This window comes from Amblyraja radiata, chromosome 3, assembly GCF_010909765.2.
Source record: "Amblyraja radiata isolate CabotCenter1 chromosome 3, sAmbRad1.1.pri, whole genome shotgun sequence".
In the NCBI taxonomy this organism is placed as follows: domain Eukaryota; kingdom Metazoa; phylum Chordata; class Chondrichthyes; order Rajiformes; family Rajidae; genus Amblyraja; species Amblyraja radiata.
In genome coordinates this window covers 113,699,140-113,723,089 of record NC_045958.1, presented here as the reverse complement: position 1 = coordinate 113,723,089, position 23,950 = coordinate 113,699,140, and the positions used below count along the sequence as shown (strand labels likewise).

At 44.3% G+C, this 23,950-nt stretch overlaps 1 protein-coding gene across 1 annotated transcript; it reads left to right on the top strand.

The window, feature by feature from the left end:
- The first annotated feature begins 1,567 nt into the window (after positions 1-1,567).
- Positions 1,568-22,065, top strand: s100z (S100 calcium binding protein Z). Its single transcript, XM_033017209.1, has 2 exons — positions 1,568-1,759; positions 21,884-22,065. Exons 1-2 carry the CDS (start codon positions 1,619-1,621, stop codon positions 22,046-22,048), a joined length of 306 nt encoding a protein of 101 aa, XP_032873100.1. The 5' UTR covers positions 1,568-1,618; the 3' UTR covers positions 22,049-22,065.
- Positions 22,066-23,950: the final 1,885 nt, after the last annotated feature.

Genomic DNA, 23,950 nt, shown 5'->3' with positions numbered 1-23,950 from the left:
CGAGGATGAGGGGAGATCTGATAGAGGTGTACAAAATCACGAGAGGAATAGATCGGGTAGATGCACAGAGTCTTTTACCCAGAGTAGGGGAATCGAGGACCAGAGGACACAGGTTCAAGGTGAAGGGGAAAAGATTCAATAAGAATCCGGGGGCTAACTTTTTCACACAAAGGGTGGTGGGTGTATGGAAAAAGCTGCCAGAGGAGGTAGTTGTGGCTGGGACTATCCCATTGTTTAAGAAACAATTGGACAGGTACATGGATAGGACAAGTTTGGAGCGTTATGGACCAAGTGCAGGCAAGTGGGACTAGGGTAGCTGGGACATGTTGGCTGGTGTGGGCGAGTTGGGCCGAAGGGCCTGTTTCCACAATGTATTAATCTATGACTCTATGACTCTAAATCTATAAATTCTTTTTTAGGCCTCTCTTTAACAGTTTAATCTTCCAACCAATTTTGTTATGGTCCAACTAATGTTTTGGACATTCACCCATGAAGCACCCTCGGACGTTTGAGTGTGCTGGAGGAGCTCTCGAACAGCAAGTTTCTGCATTGCCCACACACACACGTCAAGTTGTGCCTGGGAGAGCTTTGGAGCGGAAACAGGAGCAGTGCTTAATTAACAGGCTATTTTGGAATACATGATATCTCTGAACGTATATCCGTGTCCCAGAGCGGGACAGAAAGGAAGGAAAAAGAACACCCAACAAGGGGATTAATACACCTGGTGCAAGGAGCCAGGCGGAACAATAACAAACGCTGATGATGCCATCGCATTCAACTGCGGATAAAAGTAGTGGGGCTTCTTAACGTAGGAATCATTTGATGACGGATCGTCCCGAAAAGATAAACTATTGGTATTAACGAAAATGGGGATCGGTTTTCCAAATTAGTTTCAGGGGTGCTTTATAAGATTCCATTTCTACAAAGGAGGGCCACGTTTCTGCTGGAGTACAGATTTTTTCACTTGGGCTGCACAAGAGACAGGAAACAATTGTCAGTGACCCTCATGGGTGAGTGAGTGAGCACTTAACTCAGTGCCTTGGGAGGGCTGTTGTTCTTGTTTCTGCATCCCACCGGCCGAACTCTTTAAAAAGAATCTTATTATTGGCTGATCGGATAGGTGTGTTTCAAATGATATTTCAGCTATAAATTCTGCCGAGAATTACCAGCCAAGTCCATTGCTTCTCACCAGCTCGATTCTTCTTGTCCTTCCTACCGAAGGTAATCACGCCCTTGTTTAGTCTACTGGTTTGTTCATCTGTTCTCATCTTGTTTATTGTATTTAAGTTTTTTTGGGGGGGATGAGGAGATAATGTTTTGGTAGAAGTTACTGATTGAGCGATAGTGTCTGTTTTCGCGTGTGTTGTCACTGCTGGTGTATATTGTGTGTATATTGTGGGACTGTGGGTGATATTCTGTGGCCACGTTTTGGATTATACCCGGAGATAATGGGATACCGTTTGTGACAACCAGCTTGTGTGTAAATAGCACTTAGCTGGATCATTTTACGCCTTCATCCTTTTTGTTTGAGAGTGCGTAGAGAGAGAGAGAGAGAGAGGGAGAGAGAGAGAGAGTACTTAGCTCTGCATTTTGGCTTGCTCCTCAGATCTCTGAAACCATGCCATCCCAGTTGGAAGGTGCGATGGACACACTGATCCAGGTCTTCCACAACTACTCGGGCAAAGAGGGAGACATGTACAAACTCAACAAGGGCGAACTCAAGGACCTCCTGCACCACGAGCTTGAGCACTTCCTGGCGGTAAGCGCAGCCTGCAACCTGGCGGATGGGCGGGGGGGAGATGCGGATTGAAGACCACACAACTATCGGCCTCTTCCCTTCTGTTCTCACTGTGGCTCTTCCACCCGGAATGTTAACTCCGTTTCTCCGTCCACAGGCACTGCCCGACTTGCTGGGTATTTCCAGCATTTTGAATGCTTTCATTCAACTTTCCTTACTCTCGTTCTTACTTTCTCTAGTACCGTTATAGAAACATAGAAACATAGAAACATAGGTGCAGGAGTAGGCCATTCGGCCCTTCGAGCCTGCACCGCCATTCAATATGATCATAGCTGATCATCCAACTCAGTATCCTGTACCTGCCTTCTCTCCATACCCCCTGATCCCTTTAGCCACAAGGGCCACATCTAACTCCCTCTTAAATATAGCCAATGAACTGGCCTCAACTACCTTCTGCGGCAGAGAGTTCCAGAGATTCACCACTCTCTGTGTGAAAAATGTTTTCCTCATCTCGGTCCTAAAAGATTTCCTCTTAATCCTTAAACTGTGACCCCTTGTTCTGGACTTCCCCAACATCGGGAACAATCTTCCTGCATCTAGCCTGTCCAACCCCTTAAGAATTTTGTAAGTTTCTATAAGATCCCCCCTCAATCTTCTAAATTCTAGCGAGTACAAACCGAGTCTATCCAGTCTTTCTTCATAAGTTATACTGCTTATCCTTTTTTTTTAACCATCTGACTTTGATGGGGAAAATTATTTGAGTTGAGCAGTCTTCAGAGCCAAAAGATGTTCCAAACCCTTGGGTGTCATTGTTGGGAAACTGGGTGGCAATACTCTACGCTAGACAAAAATGCTGGAGAAACTCAGCGGGTGAGGCAGCATCTATGGAGCGAAGGAAATAGACAACGTTTCCGACCGACGCCCTTCTTCAGACTGATGTGAGGGAAAAGAAAATTCTATGCCTTTTGAAGGCGTTTCCTTACACATTTCCCCTCAGATGAAGTTTAGTTTAATTTATTGTACAGGAAAGAACTGCAGATGCTGGTTTACACCGAAGATAGACACAAAATGCTGGATTAACTCAGTGGGACAGGCAGTCTGAGGAAGGGTCTTGACCCGAAACATCACTCTCCAGGGATGCTGCCTGTTCTGCTGAGTTACTCCACCATTTTGTGTCTATCGTTAGTTTGGTTTATTATCATCCTCTGTACGGAGACAAGTGAAAAGCCTTTGTTTGTGTACTATCCAGTCAGACTATACCTGACTATAGCATAGATGTAGAAACAAATAATCGCAGATGCTGGCTTATATCAAGATAGATACTAAGTGCTAAAGTAACTCAGCGGGTCAGGCAGCATCTCTGGAGAAAAAGGATGGTCGATACCATGGGTCGGGACCCTTCTTCAGACTGTCTGGGGATCCAAAACGCGATGCTGCCTGACCCGTTGAGTTACTTCAACACGTCGTGTCTGTCTGTCTTATACGTGACTACAATCAATCCGTCCACAGTGTACGGATAAAGATAAAAGGTAAAGGGTACAGCGTTTAGAGCAAAGATATAACACTGAAATCCACACCAGGACTTAGGTAGGATAATTAGAGGGAAGCTGTTGCCAGGAATTCATCAGGGAACAGATTTAACATTTTGGTCTGAAGATTAACGATGGGTTAAGGAAAATAACTTTGGGCAGAATGTAGTCATGATTTGCAGTTTACTGTCGATAGAGGTAGTGGGAATGGAATCAATTGGGGGCTGTCAGAAGAGAACAAGGTGAGCACTTCAATCCAAAAACATTTGCAAGTCAGTGGGGGGGAAAAGCAGGCGGAAGTCTGAAGAAGTGTCTCGACCCGAAACATCACCCGTTCCTTCTCTCCAAAGATGCTGCCGGTCCCACTGAGTTACTCTAGCATTTTGTGTCTATCTTCGGAGAATGGGACAGATGGAGAATTTTTCTAGGAGCTGGCACAGAGTTGACAGGGATGAATGAAGGACACAAAGTGCTGGAGTAACTCAGCAGGGCCCGGCAGCACCTCTGAAGAACATGGATAGGCGACGTTTCGATTTGGGATCCTTCTTCAGAGGAAGGTTTCCAACCCAAAACGCTTCCTATCCATGTCCTCCAGATTTGCTGCCTGATCCCTCAGTTACTCCAGCACATTGTGCACATTTCTTTTTGTAAATCAGCTCCTGCCGTTCCTTGTTTCTGCTGATCGAGTGAATTACAATCTTTGATGACAATTCTTTGATGAACTATGGTTCCATGCGCAAAATGTATTATAGAATCACAAACATGGACCCTTCAGCCCATCATAGTTGTGCTGGCTCTTTAAAAGAGTTGCCCATTCAGCTGTTCTTTCCCTCTAGCCTAGGGAATATGTATTTTTTAAATTATGTAGCCAATTCATTTTTGTATATTGCCATTGAATCTGCCCCTCTTATATTTGCAAACAGTGTGCCTTCTGAAGGATTCTTCCATAAACTGGGATACAGTCCTGGTTTTCCAACCTACCTCATTGCAGACATTGGACATTTGCTCTGGAACCTATAAACACTGCAATGCTGAGAAACTATATTCTGCACTCCACTATTTTTCTCTTCCTTGCGTATTTGTGTTTGCCTTGATTGTATTCTTGTGCGGCATTATCTTATTGATTGGATAACAATACAATACAATACAATACAATATTTATTCCATGTCATTTGAACCTCAGTGAGGCTCAAACGAAACTCCGTTTCCACAGCCATACAAACAAAGACAATATCCTACAGACATACACACAATTCCATTTACACAAACATCCATCACAGTGAATCTCCTCCTCACTGTGATGGAAGGTAAAGTCTTTTCTCTCCCCTGCACCATTTCTCTCCCGATGTCGAAGCCTCAGGCGGGCGATGGTAAGTCCCACGGCCATTTTAGGCCGCGCCGGGTGATGTACTGCCCCGCTCCAGGCCCAAAAGTCACAAAGTTGGAGCCCCCGGCGGGCGCTGGGATGTTCCGCGGCCATAGAAGCCGCGCCGGGCGATGTACGGCCCCGCTACGGCTCGTTCCAACCCCGCAACACGGGCGGGAGAAGTTGCGTTGCGGGAGCTCCGAAAAGCGGTCTCCCACCCGGACCCGTGAGCTCCCGATATCCCGACAGTCCACCGGTCTGCAGCTGGAGCCTCCGAGCTCCGGCGTCGGGGCACAGCAGCGAGCCACCACCGCTCCCCACGCTCCGAGGCCAGCCAGCCCCACAATGGCGAGTCCGCAGCTCCGCAGGCTCCGCGACTGGAGCCCCAGGTCGTCCTGGTTGGAGGCCGCTCCACGGTGCTAGGCCCCAACGACAATGGAGACCCGACAGGGAAAAGGTCGGGTCTCCCGTGCAGGGAAGAGATTTTTTTAAGTTTCCCCCTCCCCCCGCCCCCCACATATACACAGTTAAAAACAGTATTAAAAAACACAACAACTACATTAACTAGACAAAGAAAAAGACAGACAGGCTGTAGAGGCCGCTGCCACGTGAGTCGCGCCGTCGCGAAACATGCAAATAAATGCTTTTCTCTGCACCTCGGTACACGTGACAATAATATACCTAAACTTAAGTCTTCTGAATTATATTATGGACATGGCTTCTTGCAGGACAGCCAAGCTAGATTTTCTTCTCAATAACTGCCCTATCTATATTTGTTTTCTTAGCCCCAGCCTGAGGGCTTTTAACAATGGATTATGTTTCCACCGTCCCTACAGACAGTGCATTTGCAAATGCTGACTACTCTTTGTGCAAAAGTTTTTTCTTCAATCCTTCTTATATCTTTTCACCAAAATTGACCACACACACACACACAATCCTTGCTACTATGTTGTATGATTGTACAATTATTGGAAGGAACTGCAGTTGCTAGTTTAAACCAATGGTAGACATAAAAAGTTGTAGTAACTCAGCGGGACAGACAGCCAGAGATGTTGTATGATTGTATAAATTAATTTAAGAAAATCCAGGTAAATTATAGAATTATAGAAAGATATGGAAGCATTTGATGAAAGTGAAATGAGAGAAAACTCAAAATGGTGCATAATGTTTGGTATGAAAATGATATGTTCCTGAGATGCAAACTATTAAACAATTCTATGCAATTTTCAACTGTAGAGGATAATGATTTGTCCTGACACATGTTAGCAGCCTCTACCCTACCGAAAAATGTTCATGAAGTGACTTTGTTGCCAATGGGAGAAAGTTTAAAAAAAACAAGCAATCTAATCTTAAATGGCCATTGGCTTTTATTTACAGAAAGCTAATGGAATGTTGACCTTCATAACAAGAGGATTTCAGTATAGGAGTAGAGAGGTTCTTCTGCAGTTGTTTAGGGCTCTGCTAAGACCACATCTGGAGTATTGTGTCCAGTTTTGGTCTCCTAATTTGAGGATGGACATCCTTGTGATTGAGGCAGTGCAGCATAGGTTCACGAGATTGATCCCTGGGATGGCGGGACTGTCATATGAGGAAAGATTTAAAAGACAAGGCTTGTATTCACTGGAGTTTAGAAGGATGAGGGGGATCTTACAGAAACATATAAAATTATAAAAGGACTGGACAAGCTAGATTCAGGAAAAATGTTCCCAATGTTGGGCGAGTCCAGAACCAGGGGCCACAGTCTTAGAATAAAGGGGAGGCGATTTAAGACTGAGGTGAGAAAATACTTTTTCACCCAGAGAGTTATGAATTTGTGGAATTCCCTGCCACAGATTGCAGTGGAGGCCAAATCACTGGATGGACTTAAGAAAGAGTTAGATAGAGCTCTAGGGGCTAGTGGAATCAAGGGATATGGGGAGAAGGCAGGCATGGGTTATTGATTGGGGACGATCAGCCATGATCACAATGAACGGCGGTGCTGGCTCGAAGGGCCAAATGGCCTCCTCCTGCACCTGTTTTCTATGTTTCTATGGTTAAAAATTGGTTGCATGTATGGTTCAAGAGCCATGAAAGAGGGTTGTGGATCAAGTGCTGGGAGGTGGATAGCTCTTTTTTTGATAGCATAGATGCAATCTTACCGTATCAAAAAATGGTCCATGGTTCTACTATTGTATTAAGGTCCTAAGGACATAAGTGATAGGAACAGAATTCAGCCCATCAATTCTACTCGGCTATTCAATCAAGACTGATCTATCTCCTCCTCCTAACCCCATTTTCCTGCCTTCTCCCCATAACCCCTGAATTAAGAATGTTATCTCCATCTCTATGCAGTGGTGCACAATGGTGTGGCACGGTGGCGCAGTGGTTGACCTGCTGCCTGACAGCGCTTAAAGCACCAGAGACCTGTGTTCGATCCCAACTATGGATGACAGCACGTATGGAGTTTGTACGTTATTCCCGTGATCACGTGGGTTTTCCCCGAAATCTTTGGTTTCCTCCCACTTTCCAAAGATGTACAGGTTTGTAGGTTAATTGGCTTGGTAAATGTAAAATTGTCCCTAATGTGTGTAGGATAGTGTTAACATGCGGGGAGTGCCGAAGGGCCTGTTTCCACGCTGTATCTCCAAACTAAACTAAATGTAAGGATGGATTCCTACAGAGATTTAGAAGAATAGTAAGAATATAGAAGAAATGATTGACATTTGTTATTTGAACTGCTATCTGTTCTTAAAGTTGAAGGTGGATGTCAATACCGGGGGGGATGAAGCATTTTCCATCCCCCTGTGTAGGCATCAAGTATTCCTGAGTCAGGCACGGTAAAATCTATTGCAGCACAAGCCCCAGTAATCTCCTTTATCTCTTGCCTGAGATGAGTACGTTCTGCGACACCAGAATGCCACATTTTAAAATAAATTCCAACATGTCACAGTGAAATTCGTTGTTTTGCATTCCATACACAAAGTATGCAAAGAGTCGCTACGTAAAGGGCACCGACAAGGATAAAAAGTGTTCAATGTCGTTCCCAATGGTCCCTCTTTGTTTTATCGGTGGCCCTCCCAGGTTGGGTCCTTCTTCATTCTCGGTGGCCCCTCCATGCCGGGTCCCAGTCAGTGACATTGTTAGTAAATATTACTAATTAAATGACTCCTAAGATGGTGTGTATGTGTGTGTGTGTATATATATATATATATATATATATATATGTACACACACACACACACACACACACACACACACACACACACACACACACACACACACACACACACACACACACACACACACACACATATATATGTATACATACAAACATATATACGTATAGGTATATATACATATAAAGGTGTTATATGTATATATATATATATATACTCTAGCGATATATCAAATACACTTAAGAGTATTTTACAGAAATATAATTTATAACATATATAAAGACATGTTTTAGAGATATATCACGTACACTTCAGGTGTTATGTCTGATCTCTAAGAAGCTTCCGTTTCTAAAAAAATATTCATAATGGGTGCTGTTTTCAAAGAATGCAAACATTTTATAATAATATATAAAGGCATTTTATGAAGTTCTGTTGATGAACCGGTCAAGTCACACAAAATTAATTTATCCATTACACAAACCAACACTTCCCCTGCCCAAATTAAATTTAAAAAGCACACCTTTTGCAATAATATTGCATGCATCGCAAAGTTGTAATAGATTTTAATTAAATCAGGGATCTAAAGGTTTTGACCATACCCATAAAAACGTGTCCGTGATATTTTTGCTCTACCCAGGTCCTGTAATTTAAACAGGGGCGTCACGGTGGCGCAGCGGTGGAGTTGCTGCCTCACAGCGCCAGAGGCCCAGGTACGATCCTGACCACATGCGCTGTCTGTACGGAGTTTGTACGTTCTCCCCGTGACCTGCGTGGGTTTTCTCCGGTTTGTAGATCAATTGGCTTGGTTAATGTAAAAATTGGCCCTAGTGTGTGTAGGATGGTGTTAGTGTGCAGGGATCGCTGGTCGGCGTGGACACGGAGGGCCAAAGGGCCTGTTTCCGCACTGTATCTCTAAACTGAACTAAACTAAACATGTGTCATTTGCCCCAGTTCAGTGGACTACATCAGTGGACTATTCTGATATTCGGGGGAGCATAGATTAGTTTAGAGAAACAGTTTAGAGATAAACAGGCTCTTCGGCCCACAGGATCCGTGCCAACCAGCGATCCCCGCACATTAACACTATCCTACACCCACTAGGGACAATTTTTACATTTACCAAGCCAATTAACCCGCAAACCTGTACGTCTTTGGAGTGTGGGAGGAAACCGAAGATCTCGCCGAAAACCCACGCCGGTCACGGTGAGAACGTACAAACTCTGTAAAGCAGCAACTCTACCGCTGCACCACCATGACCGCCCAGATTGTTGCATTAAAATAATACAGGCGACCAGGAATCCCGTAACTCAAACCACACACCTTATCCCTTGCCCTGACCAAAACTTCAAGGTTGACAAAAATGCTGGAGTAACTCAGCGGGTGAGGCAGCATCCACGGAGCGAAGGAACGAAGAAGGGTCTCGACCCGATACGTCACCTATTTCCTTCGCTCCATAGATGCTGCCTCACCCGCTGAGTTTCTCCAGCATTTTTGTCTACCTTCCATTGTCCAGCATCTGCAGTTCCTTCTTAAACAAAACTTCAAGGTTTGTCACTATGCATCGCAGCCTGTTCTAAGCATCTCTCCATCATTCCAAATTCCACTATTAAGAGCATAGAGAGTCCAGAACAATATCTTATGACAATAGACAATAGGTGCAGGAGTAGGCCATTCGGCCCTTCGAGCCAGCACCGCCATTCACTGGGATCATGGCTGATCATCCACAATCAGTATCCCGTTCCTGCCTTCTCCCCATATCCCTTGACTCCGCTATCTTTAAGCGCTCTACCTAACTCTCTCTTGAAGCATCCAGAGAATTGGCCTCCACTGCCTTCTGAGGCAGTTATTTCTGCTATTAGCTAAAAATAAATGTGTAATGGGATATTATCCTCCACATTGCTCATACCTGCAGACAGTTAAACAAGGCATCATCTAATCCACCACTGGGGACAGCACTGAGATTGTTGTGGATTGTCGACATTATTAATGTATTCACTATGAAGCTCATTATTGTCATTTTGTATGGAGAAAGGCTGAGGAGTAGCAGGGGTAATGGGGGGAGGATGGAATAGAAATAAAAGGTGTGATATTGTTACTGACTTCAGAGCCACTTGCAATTAAGGTCAGAGTTATCAACAGAAGCAATATTATTGGGGGTCAGGCAAGTAGGAAAAATAATAGGCATTCAGACACAACCTTGCCGAACAAAATCTACCAGTCGCAATTTTGAAATTGGCAGCCAACATAATCAAAGGCTTGTCCCACCCCAGTCATTCCCTCTTCCCACTGCTATTGAGCAGAAGATACACATGCTTTAAGATATGCACCACTAATAGTGGACAGAACCACCAGACTCAGGAACAGCTTCATCCCATCTGATATCAGGTTTCTGAATGGTCCTTCCATAGAGCCCATTCTCCTCTACCTCATTATAGACATTGAACTGAAGTGCCGCAATGCTGAGAACTATATTCTGCATCTTTCCCTTCACTCCATCTATTGTATGATTGTCATGAGCTTGGCATGATTGTCCATATTTATTTAGCATTGTATGATTTGATTGCAAAATGAGGCTTTTCACTGTATCCACAAGACAATAATAAATGTAAATTAAACCTAAACTTGAGATGTTAAACCAAAGTCTCATCTTCTTTCAAAGATGGACTTCCAAGAACCTCAAAACTATTTCAAAAAAGAGCAGATGAGCAAAATTCCCTTTGTCCATTGCAATTATACAGCTAAACCTAAATCAAAACCTAACAATGATGCAGGAAGATTGTTTTTGCTATAACTTAAGTAAATAGGACCTTCATTAGAAGTGGAATTTTATATCAAGGCAGGGGTTTCAGCACCTAAGTTACAGAGAAAGGTTGAACAAGATAGGTCTTTATTCTTTGGAGCGCAGAAGGTTAAGGGGGGACTTGATAGAGGTCTTTAAAATGATGAGAGCGATAGACAGTTGACCTGGATAAGCTTTTTCCCTTGAGAGTAGGGAAGATTCAAACAAGAGGACATGATTTGAGAATTAAGGGACAAAAGTTTAGGGGTAACGTGAGGGGGAACTTCTTTACTCAGAGAGTGGTAGCTGTGTGGGATGAGCTTCCAGTGGAAGTGGTGGAGGCAGGTTCGATTTTATCAATTAAAAATAAATTGGATAGGTATATGGACGGGAAAGGAATGGAGGGTTATGGTCTGAGTGCAGGTAGATGGGACTAGGTGAGAGTAAGTGTTCGGCACGGACTACAAGGGCCGAGATGGCCTGTTTCCGTGCTGTCATTGTTATATGGTTATATGGGGATGTGTTGGTCACAATGAAAAAGGAAATGATTACTTTTGCATAAGTAATTGAACCTCGATAATTGATAATTGTGGTCTACCAGAGTGGCGCAGCGGTAGAGTTGCTGCCTTACAGCGCCAGAGACCCGGATTTGATCCTGACTACCAGTGCTGTCTGTACAGAGTTGTACGTTCTCCCCGTGACCGTATGGGTTTTCTCCGGTTTCCTCCCAAAGGCATCAGTAAAGATTGTAAATTGTCACCTAGTGTGTCGGATAGTGGTAGTGTACAGGGATCGCTGGTTGGTGCGGACTCAGTGGGCTGAAGGGCCTGTTTCCGTGCTGTATCTCTAAACTAAACTAAATTACTACAGTCTTTACAATGTAGCATCCGAGGGCAGGTTACAATAGGCTATATCATCCTCGATCTAACATGCTTTTGTGCCACTCTTACCTGAGCCACACTGCAGAATGGAACGTGCTGGAAATTACCATATGACCGCGTGGGTTTCTTTCGGGCGCTCCGGTTTTCTCTCATGATTTTATACACCTCTGTAAGATCACCCCTCATCCTCCTATGCTCCAAGGAGCCCCAGCCTATTCAACCACTCTCTATAGCTCAGACACTCTAGTCCTGGCAACAGCCTCGTAAATCTTCTCTGTACCCTTACCAACTTGAGAACATCTTTACTATAACATGGTGCCCAGAACTGAACACAATGCTCTAAATGCGGCCTCACCAATGTCCTATACACCTGCAACATGACCTCCCAACTTCTATACTCAATATACTCTGGCAGATGAAGGCCAATGTGTCAAAAGCCTTTTTGACCAACCGATCCACCTGTGACTCCACCTGCAAGGAACCACTCACCTGCACTCCTAGATCTGTCTGCTCTACAACACTACCCAGAGGCCTGCCACTTAATGTGTAGGTGCTGACCATGATAGACTTACCAAAATGCAACACCTCACATTTCTCCGTAATATTACCTGGCCAAATGATTTTTATAGATTGCGATTGTACCTCCTTGTAATAATGTTTTAATTGATCCGGATAAATCAGTGCATTTATAAAATGAACTATTTATTAGTTCCCCAAAAAGTTTTTCTTATATTTAGTTCTCATTAGAAGAAGGGTTCAGACCTGAAGTGTCACCCATTTCTCTCCTGAGATGCTGCCTGTCCTGCTGAGTTACTCCAGCACTTTGTGTCTATCTTCGGTGTAAACCAGCATCTGCAGTTCCTTCCTGTTTCCAACCTTGGATTTATCTTCAGTTACAAAGTTGTGCATATGGTATTGGTACGATACTGTTACATGTAAAAAAAAAAGGAAAGCTTTAAGCTTTACAACTAGAGGTAAACATAGAAACATAGAAACATAAAAATAGGTGCAGGAGGAGGCCATTCAGCCCTTCGTCAGCACTGCCATTCATTGTGATCATGGCTGATCGTCCCCTATCAATAACCCGTGCCTGCCTTCTCCCCATATCCCTTGACTCCACTAGCACCTAGAGCTCTATCTAACTATCTCTTAAATCCATCCAGTGATTTGGCCTCCACTGCCCTCTGTGGCAGGGAATTCCATAAATTCGCAACTCAAAAACTGAAAAAGTTTTTTCTCACCTCAGTCTTAGAAAAAACTTTTTCACCCAGAGAGTTGTGAATTTATGGAATAAAGCATGAGTTGATTGTTCTGCTGCCTATCGGGGTGAATCAGACTCTCCTGTTGTTGTCCAGGTTTTATCGTACCAGGCGATTGCCAAAATCCTCTGGTGGATGCATAACCGGAGAGAAAGATATTGCCCCATGGGTTCTTCCAAACTTCCAACTTTAGCCTTATATATGTTATGTCATTGGGTTGTGGAGTCATACAGTGTGGAAACAGGCCCTTCAGCCCAACTAGCCCAAGCCATGTCCCACATGCCCACATTTGGCCCATATCTCTCCATACCTGTCCTATCCATGCACCTGTCTAAATGTTTCTTAAACATAGGGATAAGTACCTGCCTCAACTACTCCCTCCGGCAGCTTGTTCCATAAACCCACCATCCTTTGTGTAAAAAAGTTACCTCTCAGGTTTCCATTGTCTTTGCCCCTCCTCACCTTATACTAACGTCCTCTGGCTCTTGATTCCCCTGCTCTGAGCAAAAGACTCACCTGATGTTTAGCTAATCAATTCCTCTCAGGATTTTGTACACTTCTATAAGATCTCCCCTCATCCCCCTGCGCTCCAAAAAATAAAGTCCCAGCCTGCTCAACCTCTCCCCATAGCTCAGGCCCTCGAGTCCTGGCAACATCCTCGTAAATCTTTTCTGCACCCTTTCAAGCTTGACAACATCTTTCCTATACCAGAACTGAACACAATACTCTAAATGTGGCCTCACCAACCTCTTATACATCTGCAACATGACCTCCCAACTTATATACTCGATACTCTGACTGACAATGGCCAAGGTGCCAAAAATGGAGGCCAATATGTCTGAAAATTGAGATAACGTCAACGGGAAATGTAACTCTGTGCTGTATAAATAGGTTCTCGATATGGAAAATTAGCTGATTCACATGCCTTTCAAAGAGAAATAGAAACTAACTAATCTTCAAAAGATTTTTATTTGTTGGTGATGCTGCAATCCGAAACAAAAACAAAAATTGCTTTAAACCCTCAGCAATGTCAGGCAACCTTTACAGAAAGAGAAGCAAAGTTAATATTTTAAGTCGAGGATCCTGCAACAGAACCATTCAGAACCAGAAGCTGATAAAGTTCTTAAAGTTCCTTTGGAAGGAGATGAGGAGAAATTTATTTAGTCAGAGGGTGGTGAATCTGTGGAGTTCTTTGCACAGAAGGCCGTGGAGATCAAGTCAATGGATAATTTTAAGGCAGAAATAGATAGATTCTTAGGTACACAAAAAAGCTGGAGAAACTCAGCGGGTGCAGCAGCATCTATGGAGGGCTGAAACCCTTCTGAAGAAGGGTTTCAGCCCGAAACGTTGCCTATTTCCTTCGCTCCATAGATGCTGCTGCACCCGCTGAGTTTCTCCAGCTTTTTTGTGTACCTTCGATTTTCCAGCATCTGAATCTGCAGTTCCTTCTTAAACACAATAGATAGATTCTTGATTAGGGGTCAGGGGTAATGGGGAGAAGGCACGAGAATGGGGTTAGGAGGGAGAGATAGATCAGTCATGATTAAATGGCAGAGTAGACTTGATGGACCGAATGGCATAATTCTGCTCCTATCACTTATGACCTTATGAGTAACCAGTATACTCTCTTTTTCACACAAAGAGATGTGAGTGTGGAATTCTCTGTCTCAGAGAGCGGTGGAGGCAGGTTCTCTGGATACTTTCAAGAGAGAGCTAGATAGGGATCTTAAAGATAGCGGAGTCAGGGGATATGGGGAGAAGGCAGGAACGGAGTACTGATTGGGGACGATCAGCCATGATCACATTGAATAGTGGTGCTGGCTCGAAGGGCTGAATGGCCTACTCCTGCACCTATTGTCTATTGTCTAAACTTCATATAGTTGTGCAAAACTGATTTTCATCTTCACTTTCTGCTATTACTCAGTTAATTATTATCTTTGTACAAATATATAGATTAAAAGAACTAAAGTACTTTTGGCAGAATATATTCATTTTTCTAGGTCGTAAAGTCTCCATTGTTCCAAATAGTGACATCTATAAATCTGGGCTTGATAGCAGATGAAGACAGGAGATTAGTGGGGCTGGTCTCCACCAATATGTTGCATTAATAAATGATTATGACCAAACAAAGACCACATTTTCCATATTTAAACAGTTGCCTGGTGCTGATTGCTTATCCCTTTCACAGGCAAGTTTAGTTTAGTTTAGAGATACAGCATGGAAACAGGCCCTTCGGCCCACTGAGCCCGCGCTGACCGTGGATCATCTGTTCACGCTCGTTCTATGTTATCCTACTTTCTCATTCACTCCCGACACATTGTACTGAGACCAATTAACCTACAAAGGAACTGCAGATGCCGGTTTAAACCAAGATAGACACAAAAGCCTCAGACTGAAGGAGGGTCTCGACCCAAAACAGCACCTAGTCCTTCTCTCCAGAGATGCTATCTGACCCGCTGCGTTACTCCAGCTTTTTGTGTCCACCTTCGACCTACAAACCTGCACGTCTTTGGCAGGTGGGAGGAAGATGTACCACCCGGAGGATTCCCCCACAGTTACGGGGAGAATGTGTGATTGAACCCGGGTCTCTGGCTCTGTGAGGCAGCGGTTCTGCCAGCTGGGCCACAGTTTACTGCAGGGTGTGTGTAGGTTTGCAGGATGGCAACAAGATGATAAAGTTAGTCGAGCGGCTGCCTCACAGCTCCAGCGACCCAGGTTCAACCGTGACCTCTGCATTCATTTGGATGGAGTTTACTCATTCTCCCTGTGGCCGCACGGATTTTACCCTCTCCTTACACAGATCAAAGAACTTTATGTTGGTGGATTAATTGCCCACTGTAGGTTGCTGCCAGTGCGTGGGTAAGTGGTGGGATATGGGGAGAGTTGAAGGGAATGTGGTGAGTATATATGGAGAGAATATAGAGAGAGTAACATGGGTTTAGCATAGGGTGACACGAAGCTGGGGGGCAGTGTTAGCTGTGAGGAGGATGCTAGGAGACTGCAAGGTGACTTGGATAGGTTGGGTGAGTGGGAAAATGCATGGCAGATGCAGTATAATGTGGATAAACATGAGGTTATCCACTTTGGTGGCAAAAACAGGAAAGCAGACTGTTATCTGAATGGTGGCCGATTAGGAAAAGGGGAGATGCAACGAGACCTGGGTGCCATGGTACACCAGTCATTGAAAGTAGGCATGCAGGTGCAGCAGGCAGTGAAGAAAGCGAATGGTATGTTAGCATTCATAGCAAAAGGATTTGAGTATAGGAGCAGGGAGGTTCTACTGCAGTTGTACACGGTCTTGGTGAGACCACACCTGGAGTATTGCGTACAGTTTTGGTCTCCTAATCTGAGGAAATACATTCTTGCCATAGAGGGAGTACAGAGAAGGTTCACCAGACTGATTCCTGGGATGTCAGGACTTTCATATGAAGAAAGACTGGATAGACTCGGCTTGTACTCGCTGGAATTTAGAAGATTGAGGGGGGATCTTATAGAAACTTACCAAATTCTTAAGGGGTTGGACAGGCTAGATGCGGGAAGATTGGTCCCGATGTTGGGGAAGTCCAGAACAAGGGGTCACAGTTTAAGGATAAGGGGGAAGTCTTTTAGGACCAAGATGAGAAAAACATTTTTCGCACAGAGAGTGGTGGTGAATCACTGGAATTCTCTGCCATAGAAGGTAGTTGAGGCCAGTTCATTGGCTATATTTAAGAGGGAGTTAGATGTGGCCCTTGTGGCTAAAGGGATCAGGGGGTATGGAGAGAAGGCAGGTACAGGATACTGAGTTGGATGATCAGCCATGATCATATTGAATGGCGGTGCAGGCTCGAAGGGCCGAATGACCTACTCCTGCACCTATTTTCTATGTTTCTATGTTTCTATGATTGGTGTGAATGGGTGCTTGATGATCAGTGCGGACTCAGTGGGTGGAAGAGTTCGTTTCTGTGTTGGGTGACTCAGTGACACAGATTTCAAGGTACTACCCTCTCAAGCCGCTTTCACCCCTGAAATTTCACCTGTGAAAGAAATGGCTACAATTGAAAGCTAATGTGTGTTCTGATTTCCAAGCGGATGTTAATTTCTGTAATGTTTTCCAATGCTTTAAAAAATTAGAGTACCCAAACAAATGAACTCAAACACAAGAGCCGGTGGCAACATGGTGCAACAATAGAGTTGCTGCCTTATGGTGCCAGAGGCCCGGGTTCGATCCTAACGAAGAGTGCTGTCTGTACGGAGTTTGTACGTTCTCCCCGTGACGGTGTGGGTTTTTTCCCACTCCGGTTTCCGGCGCTCCAGTTTCCTCCCACACTCCAAAGACATACAGGCTTGTAGGTTAATGGGCTTTGATAAAAATTGTACATTGTCCCAAGTGTGTAGCATAGTACTAGTGTACGGGGATCGCTGGTCGGTGGGCCGAATGGCCCGTTTCCACTCTATATCTCTTACAACTAAACTAAAATATGTTAATTTGCAAACAGAAATATATTACTACACACACTTACCATAATTGCATGCAGCAACACAATATTCATGTAGGAAGCAGAGACTCGTTATAAAATCTGCCCTCATCTCTAACCAGAGGTAAGTGGTGTGCGATTAGGTAAATAAAGAGTAGCCTAATGTAACTACTTTAAATGAATAGCTTCTCCAGATGAGTCAATATGAGCAAAAAAGAAAAACTGTGACGTGGTATTGCACTAGAGGGTCAAACATAAACATTAACCTGCCAATTCATTTATTTATATGCTACCCAGTATATTACACATTTAAAGCAACTTTTATCCTCGGAAACTGCATATTCCCGTTGGTTTTTCATGGCAGATAGAGGCTTAATCTCCAGTTCCATCTCCAGCTCCAGCTCCAGCTCCATCTCCAACTCTAGCTCCAGCTCCATCTCCAACTCTAGCTCTAGCTCCATCTCCATCTCTAGCTCCAACTCTAGCTGCATTTCCAGCTCTAGCTCCATCTGTGTGAATGGCTATATTCTATTATTCCAACAGAATGATTTATCGTGTTTAGACCGAGAAGGGTTTAATGTCCTCAATATTTGAATGGGTGAAGAATTCTGCAGCACCCTCTCTTGCTTCATCCCCTCTGTGATTCCTCCTGCTCTCCAGCTCCACGACCACGTTTTCTATGCACCTTTTCATACCTCTAGATTCCCCTCCCCTGACTCTCAGTCTGAAGAAGGGTCTCGACCCAAAACGTCACCTATTCCTTTTTTTCCAGAGATGCTATCTGGCCAGTTGAGTTACTCCAGCTTTTTGTGTCTATCTTAGGTGAAGGAGGGTCTGGTTTCAGTTCTATATGTTCTTTAACAAAAAAGAGAATTTTACTGGAAATAAAATTCTGAAATGCAATCATTGCAAAAAATAAATTAACATGTATAAAAGCATGTGCCCGGAGATTTTGGTGCATTCCTTAATATACGCCGTTAGAGTGGTTGGACATTCAGGTTACCATAAAGCCCGTAGATTACTGTATCTCAGATTGGGGGGGATGTTTGGATTGGATTGAATTCCTTTATTGTCATTCAGACCTTTTGGTCTGAATGGAATTTTGTTGCCTGCAGTCATACATATAATAAAAAATAACGAAACACACAATAAACACAAATTAACATCCACCACAGTGAGTTCACCAGGCCCCCCTCACTGTGATGGAGGCAAAAGTCTCTGTCTTTTCCCTCCTTGTTCTCCCTCTGCGCTGAGGCGATCGATCCAGGCTTCATGTTGTTGTTAGGTTTAGTTTAGTTTAGTTTAGTTTAGAGATACAGAGTGGAAACAGGCCCTTCGGCCCACCCAGTCCATACTGACCAGCGATCCCCGCACATTAACACTATCCTGTACACACTCGGGGCAATTTACAATTATACCAAGCCAATCCTGTACATCTTTGGAGTGTGGGAGGAAACCGGAGCACCCGGAGAAAACCAATGCCGGACACGGGGAGAATGTATGAACAATGTACAGACAGCACCCGCAGGCAGGATCGAACCCAAGTCTCTGGCACCGTAAGACAGCAACTCTACCGCTGCTCCACCGTGCCGCCCAAGTTGTAGTTTGATTAGTTGACATAAATGACTCATTCTCAATGATGTGCTGCCATTCTGAGCAGAACCAAAGGGTGGGGCTGTTCAATATCTGTCCCCTCTAGAATGAATTGATTTATTTACGTCCCAGTGTGACAAGTTCTCTCTCTGTCTGTTGCTCCATGATATTAAGGTTGCATCCATCAAATGTACTTGAATGAAATGTACAACATTCTTAAAGGACTTGACATTGGATGATGTCTATCTAAGACCATTGCAAGTGAGTGGGATGATCTATCTCCATGGTGGACCTCGTTGCTATTGAATGGTGAAGCAGATGCAATGGGCCAATGCTGTTCTCCCGCCTCTATTTCATTTTTTCCTTGTATAAATAATCTGAAAAATGTTTCGCAAGTTGCTGGTCGATTCTGGCTAGGGGAATATATTTCAAATAATTCATCGAGGTAGCAAAGTGTGGGAAAATAGTACTGAGGGATCCAAGTAAACCTCATCAACGTACAGAGTACAGAAAGGAAATTTAGTGCTTTGTAATATAATGTCAAGACAAAACAAAAACTCTCCCTCAATGTCAGAATGGCAAATGAGCTAGTTATTGACTACTTTAGTGACTAATGACTAAGTTATTGACTTAGTCACAATTTTGTTACAATGGCTAAGTTGGTTTGCATGGCCCATATAATGGTATATGGTATATGGACACACTGATCTGTTCTGTAGTCAATGCCTACTATGTTCTGTTGTGCTGAAGCAAAGCAGGAATTTCATTGTCCTATCAGGGACACATGACAATAAACTCACTTGAACTTGAACTTAAACTCAATCAGCATCAATGGTGCCGAAGTGGAAATGGTTGAGATCTTCAAGTTCCTAGGCGTAAATATCACCAACAAACTGTGCTGGTCCATCCACATAGTCACTAGGCCACAAAACCACCTCATTAAAATAAGGAAATTCGACATGACTCTAACAACTCTTACCAACTTCAACAGATGTACTGTAGACAGCGTATTATTTGGTTGCATCACAGCTTGGTTTGGGAACAGCTCTGCTCAAGAGTTGTGGCTGCAGCCCAGTCCATCACACGGAAGTCCCCACCATCGACTCCATCCACACCACACTGCATCAGCAAAGCAGCCGAGAACCTTTTGTCACCCTGTGCATTCGCACTTCTCCCCTCTCCCATTAGGCAGGAGGTACAAGGGTTTGAAACTACATACCACCAGATTCAGGAACACCTTTTTCCCCATTGTTCTCAAACTACTGAAAGGTCCTCCCATAATCCAGGATGTAATCCCAAACTTCCAACCTTGTTCGTTGTGAGCATAGGATTTTTTTTTGCTCTGTAATTGTGTGCAGGTTTAGTCTAGTTTAGTTTAGTTTAGTTTAGTTTAGTTTAGTTTAGTTTAGTTTAGTTTAGTTTAGTTTAGTTTAGTTTAGTTTAGTTTAGTTTAGTTTAGTTTAGTTTAGTTTAGTTTAGTTTAGTTTAGTTTAGTTTAGTTTAGTTTAGTTTAGTTTAGTTTAGTTGTCGCATGCACAGGGGCACAGTGAAAAGCTTTTTTGTAGTGTGCTGGCCAGTCAGTGGAAAGACTGATCAAGATGTCCACAGTGTACAGATACAAGATAAAAGGAATAACATTTAGTGCAAAATATAGGCCAGTAAAGTTCAATTAAAGATAGTCTGAGGGTCTCCAATGAGGTCGATGGTAGGTCAGGACCGCTCTCTAGTTGGTGAAAGGATGGTTCAGTTACCAGCTGGGAAGAAACTGTCAAAACTACAAAGCTATAATGCTATATTCTACACTCTAGTATTTTTCTCTTTACACTACCTATAGCATCTGTGTCAGGTTTGATTGTACACTTATGTAGTATGATTTTATTTGACCGGGTAGCATGCAAACAAAATCTTTCCACTGTAAGTTGATATGCACAATGATGATAAACCAATATCAATAGCAACACCAACCTACTTCATGGTCATTTTTTATTCCAGGTATTAGGGAGGACCCAGAAGACAAAAGTTTAAACTAGCAAATGTATTCACACCATTAGTAAACTGTAACTAGCAAACTATTCACAGTTTATTATCAACAAAATTATCTTTAAAAGTCTAAAGTAAAGTTTAGAGAAATGTCAGCAGCTGGAAGAAATATACCTGCACATAATTCGAATTTCTATCATGGTTTCATACACCTCTATAAGATCACCCCTCATCCTCGTGCGCTCCAAGGAGTAAAGTCCCAGCCTGCTCAACCTCACCCTAGAACAAAGTCTTGAGGGTAGTAGATCGGGTAGACGCACGGTCTTTTACCCAGAGTGGCGCAGCGCTAGAGTTGCTGCCTTACAGCGAATACAGCGCTGGAGACCCGGTTTCGATCCTGACGACGGGTGCTGTCTGTACGGAGTTTGTACGTTCTCCCCCTGACCTGCGTGGGTTTTCTCTGAGATCTTCGGTTCCCCCCCCCCCCACACTCCAAAGACAGGTATGTAGGTTAATTGGCTTGGTAAATATAAAGAAAAATTGTCCCTAGTGGGTATAGGATGTGTTAATGGTGGGACGAAAGGGCCTGTTTCCGCGCTGTATCTCTAAACTAAGTAGGGGAATCAGGAGAGAACATAGGTTTAAGGTGAGGGAGGAAAGATTTAAAAGGAACCTGAGGGGCAATCTTTTTACACAAATGGTGGTGTGTATATGGAACGAGTTGGAACAGAGGAGGTAGATTATATTTATGTATAGTAAGATCTGATATGACTAGATAGAAGCTAAACAAAGTTTTCCAATGCACCTCGGTCCTCAAGTCCTGGCAACATTTTAAAGGGCCTGTCCCACTTTCATGACCTAATTCACGACCTTTTTTACTCGTGGACATTTTTTATCATGCTAGAAAAAACGCCCCGACCTAATTCATGCCACGAGTACCTACGACTAGCATCACAGCCTGCTACGACCTACCCACGACCTCCTACGACCTCGTGACGACCATGCTGCGAGTATGATTCAAGGGCAAACTCGGCAGAGGTCGTGAATTAGGTGGTGAAAGTGGGACAGGCCCTTAATTCAGTGGTATTTTAATAATGTAACATTAAACTAAATATCTCATCATCTTCCTCTTTTTTTTCTTTTCAGGCCCAGAAGGACCCATCACTAGTGGACAATATCATGAAAGATCTCGACTCCAACAGAGACAACGAGGTGGACTTCAATGAATTTGTTATCTTAGTTGCTGCTCTGACTGTTGCCTGCAATGAATTCTTTCAGGAGACAATGAGAAAAAAGGAAAAAGCCAAATAGAACTCAATATATATACTAACCGGGCATCCTAGAGAAGACCGTGCTAAAAATGATCAAACCTGCTTGTCAATTTGCCTATTGAGAATCGCTGTAACTTCTATGTGTGTATTTTGTAAGTAAGCGTGTGTAATTTGCTTGGAATGCAATAAAATGTTCACATGATGTACAAATGCTTTGTAAAATATTATTTCCCACAGTATGTTGTCACAAGTTCACAAGTTATAGGAGTAGAATTAGGCCATCGAGTGTGCAGTGTTGGTCTCCAAATTTGAGGAAGGACATTCTTGCTATTGAGGTTAATGCAGCGTAGGTTCACCAGGTTAATTCCCGGGATGGCAGGACTGTCATATGTTTATAGAATGGAGCGGCTGGGCTTGTATACTCTGGAATTTAGAAGGATGAAGGGGTTCTTATAGAAACATATAAGATTACTAGACCAAGTGCAGACCCGTTGGGTCTGTTCCCCCAACGTGTGGTTGTGGTGGTGGGGGGGGAGGAGGCACGCAGCGTCACACACACTAACTAACCCCCCCCCCCGCACTCACGCTAATTACCCCCTTGATATTATATTAATATTATTAATTTGCTCCTTTTACCCCATAACCACCCTATCTACTGACGCATAGCCCCCAACGCATTCATATCTACCGAGGGGCGGGGGGCGGGCGGGGGTAGAGAGTGAGGGCAGAGAGAGAAGGGGTAGAGACAGAGAGAGAGACAGAGATACAGAGAGAGGGGCAAGAGGGAGAGGGGGGTGGAGAGGAGGATAAGAGGGAGGGTGGGTGAGGGGGGAAAGGTGGGGGAGGAGGGGAGGAGAGAGTGAGGGGGAGAGAGAGGGGGTGCTGAGAGGGGGGGGGAGGTGGGGAGCAGGGAGGGGGAGGGAGGGTGGAGGTAGGGGTGTGTGGAGGGGAGGGGGTTTAGGGGAGGAATGGTGGGGGAGGGGGGAGAGGAATGGTGGGGGAGGGGGGGGAGAAAGAGGGGGAGAGGAGAGGGGGGAGAGGGGAGCGAGGAGAGGGGGGGGGCGAGGAGAGGGGGGGAGAGGAGAGGGGGGGAGAGGAGAGGGGGGGAGAGGAGAGGAGGGGGGAGAGGAGAGGGGGGGGGAGAGGAGAGAGGAAATGGGGGGGGGAGAGGAAAGGGGGGAGAACCTAAAAAAACATTTTAGAACCTAAAAAGACACATTCTACAAGCATTGTAGAACCAAAAGAGACACTTTTTGCAAACATTTTAGAACCAATAAACACTTTTTGCAAACATTTGAGAACCAATAGACACATTCTGCAAGCGTTTTAGAACCACTAAGGCCACTTACATTTGAGTAGACACGTGTTCAGTGTTATTCACAGCTCAGAGAAACGTGACCCTCTGCCTTCCTCCACTTGCAGACACTGATTGAGGCACACCACTTCCTGGTTTTATAGTCCCTCCCCCCTGCCACCAGCAGGGGCAGCAGAGAGAATGGGGAATTTTGTAAAATCATTAATATCTCTGTCATATTTCATCGACGGGAAAGATCCTCGGCACACATACGGCGGAGGGAGGCTCTGAGCGAGGTGGCCAAAAATGACGGTCGTAGGTGGCGGCGTTGTCTCGGAAATCGCAGCACAGATGGACAAAGCCGGTCAAGAACAGACTTTTAGTAATATAGATTAAGGGTTTGGACATGCTAGGGGCAGGAAACATGTTCCCGATGTTGGGGGAGTCCAGAACCCGGGGCCACAGCTTAAGAATAAGAGGTAAGCCAATTAGAACGGAGGTGAGGAAAAACATTTTCATACATAGAGTAGTGAATCTGTGGAATTCTCTGCCTCAGAAGGCAGTGGAGGCCAATTCTCTGGAGGCTTTCAAGAGAGAGTTAGATATAGCTGTTAAAGATAGCGAAGTCAAGAGACATGGGGTGAAGGC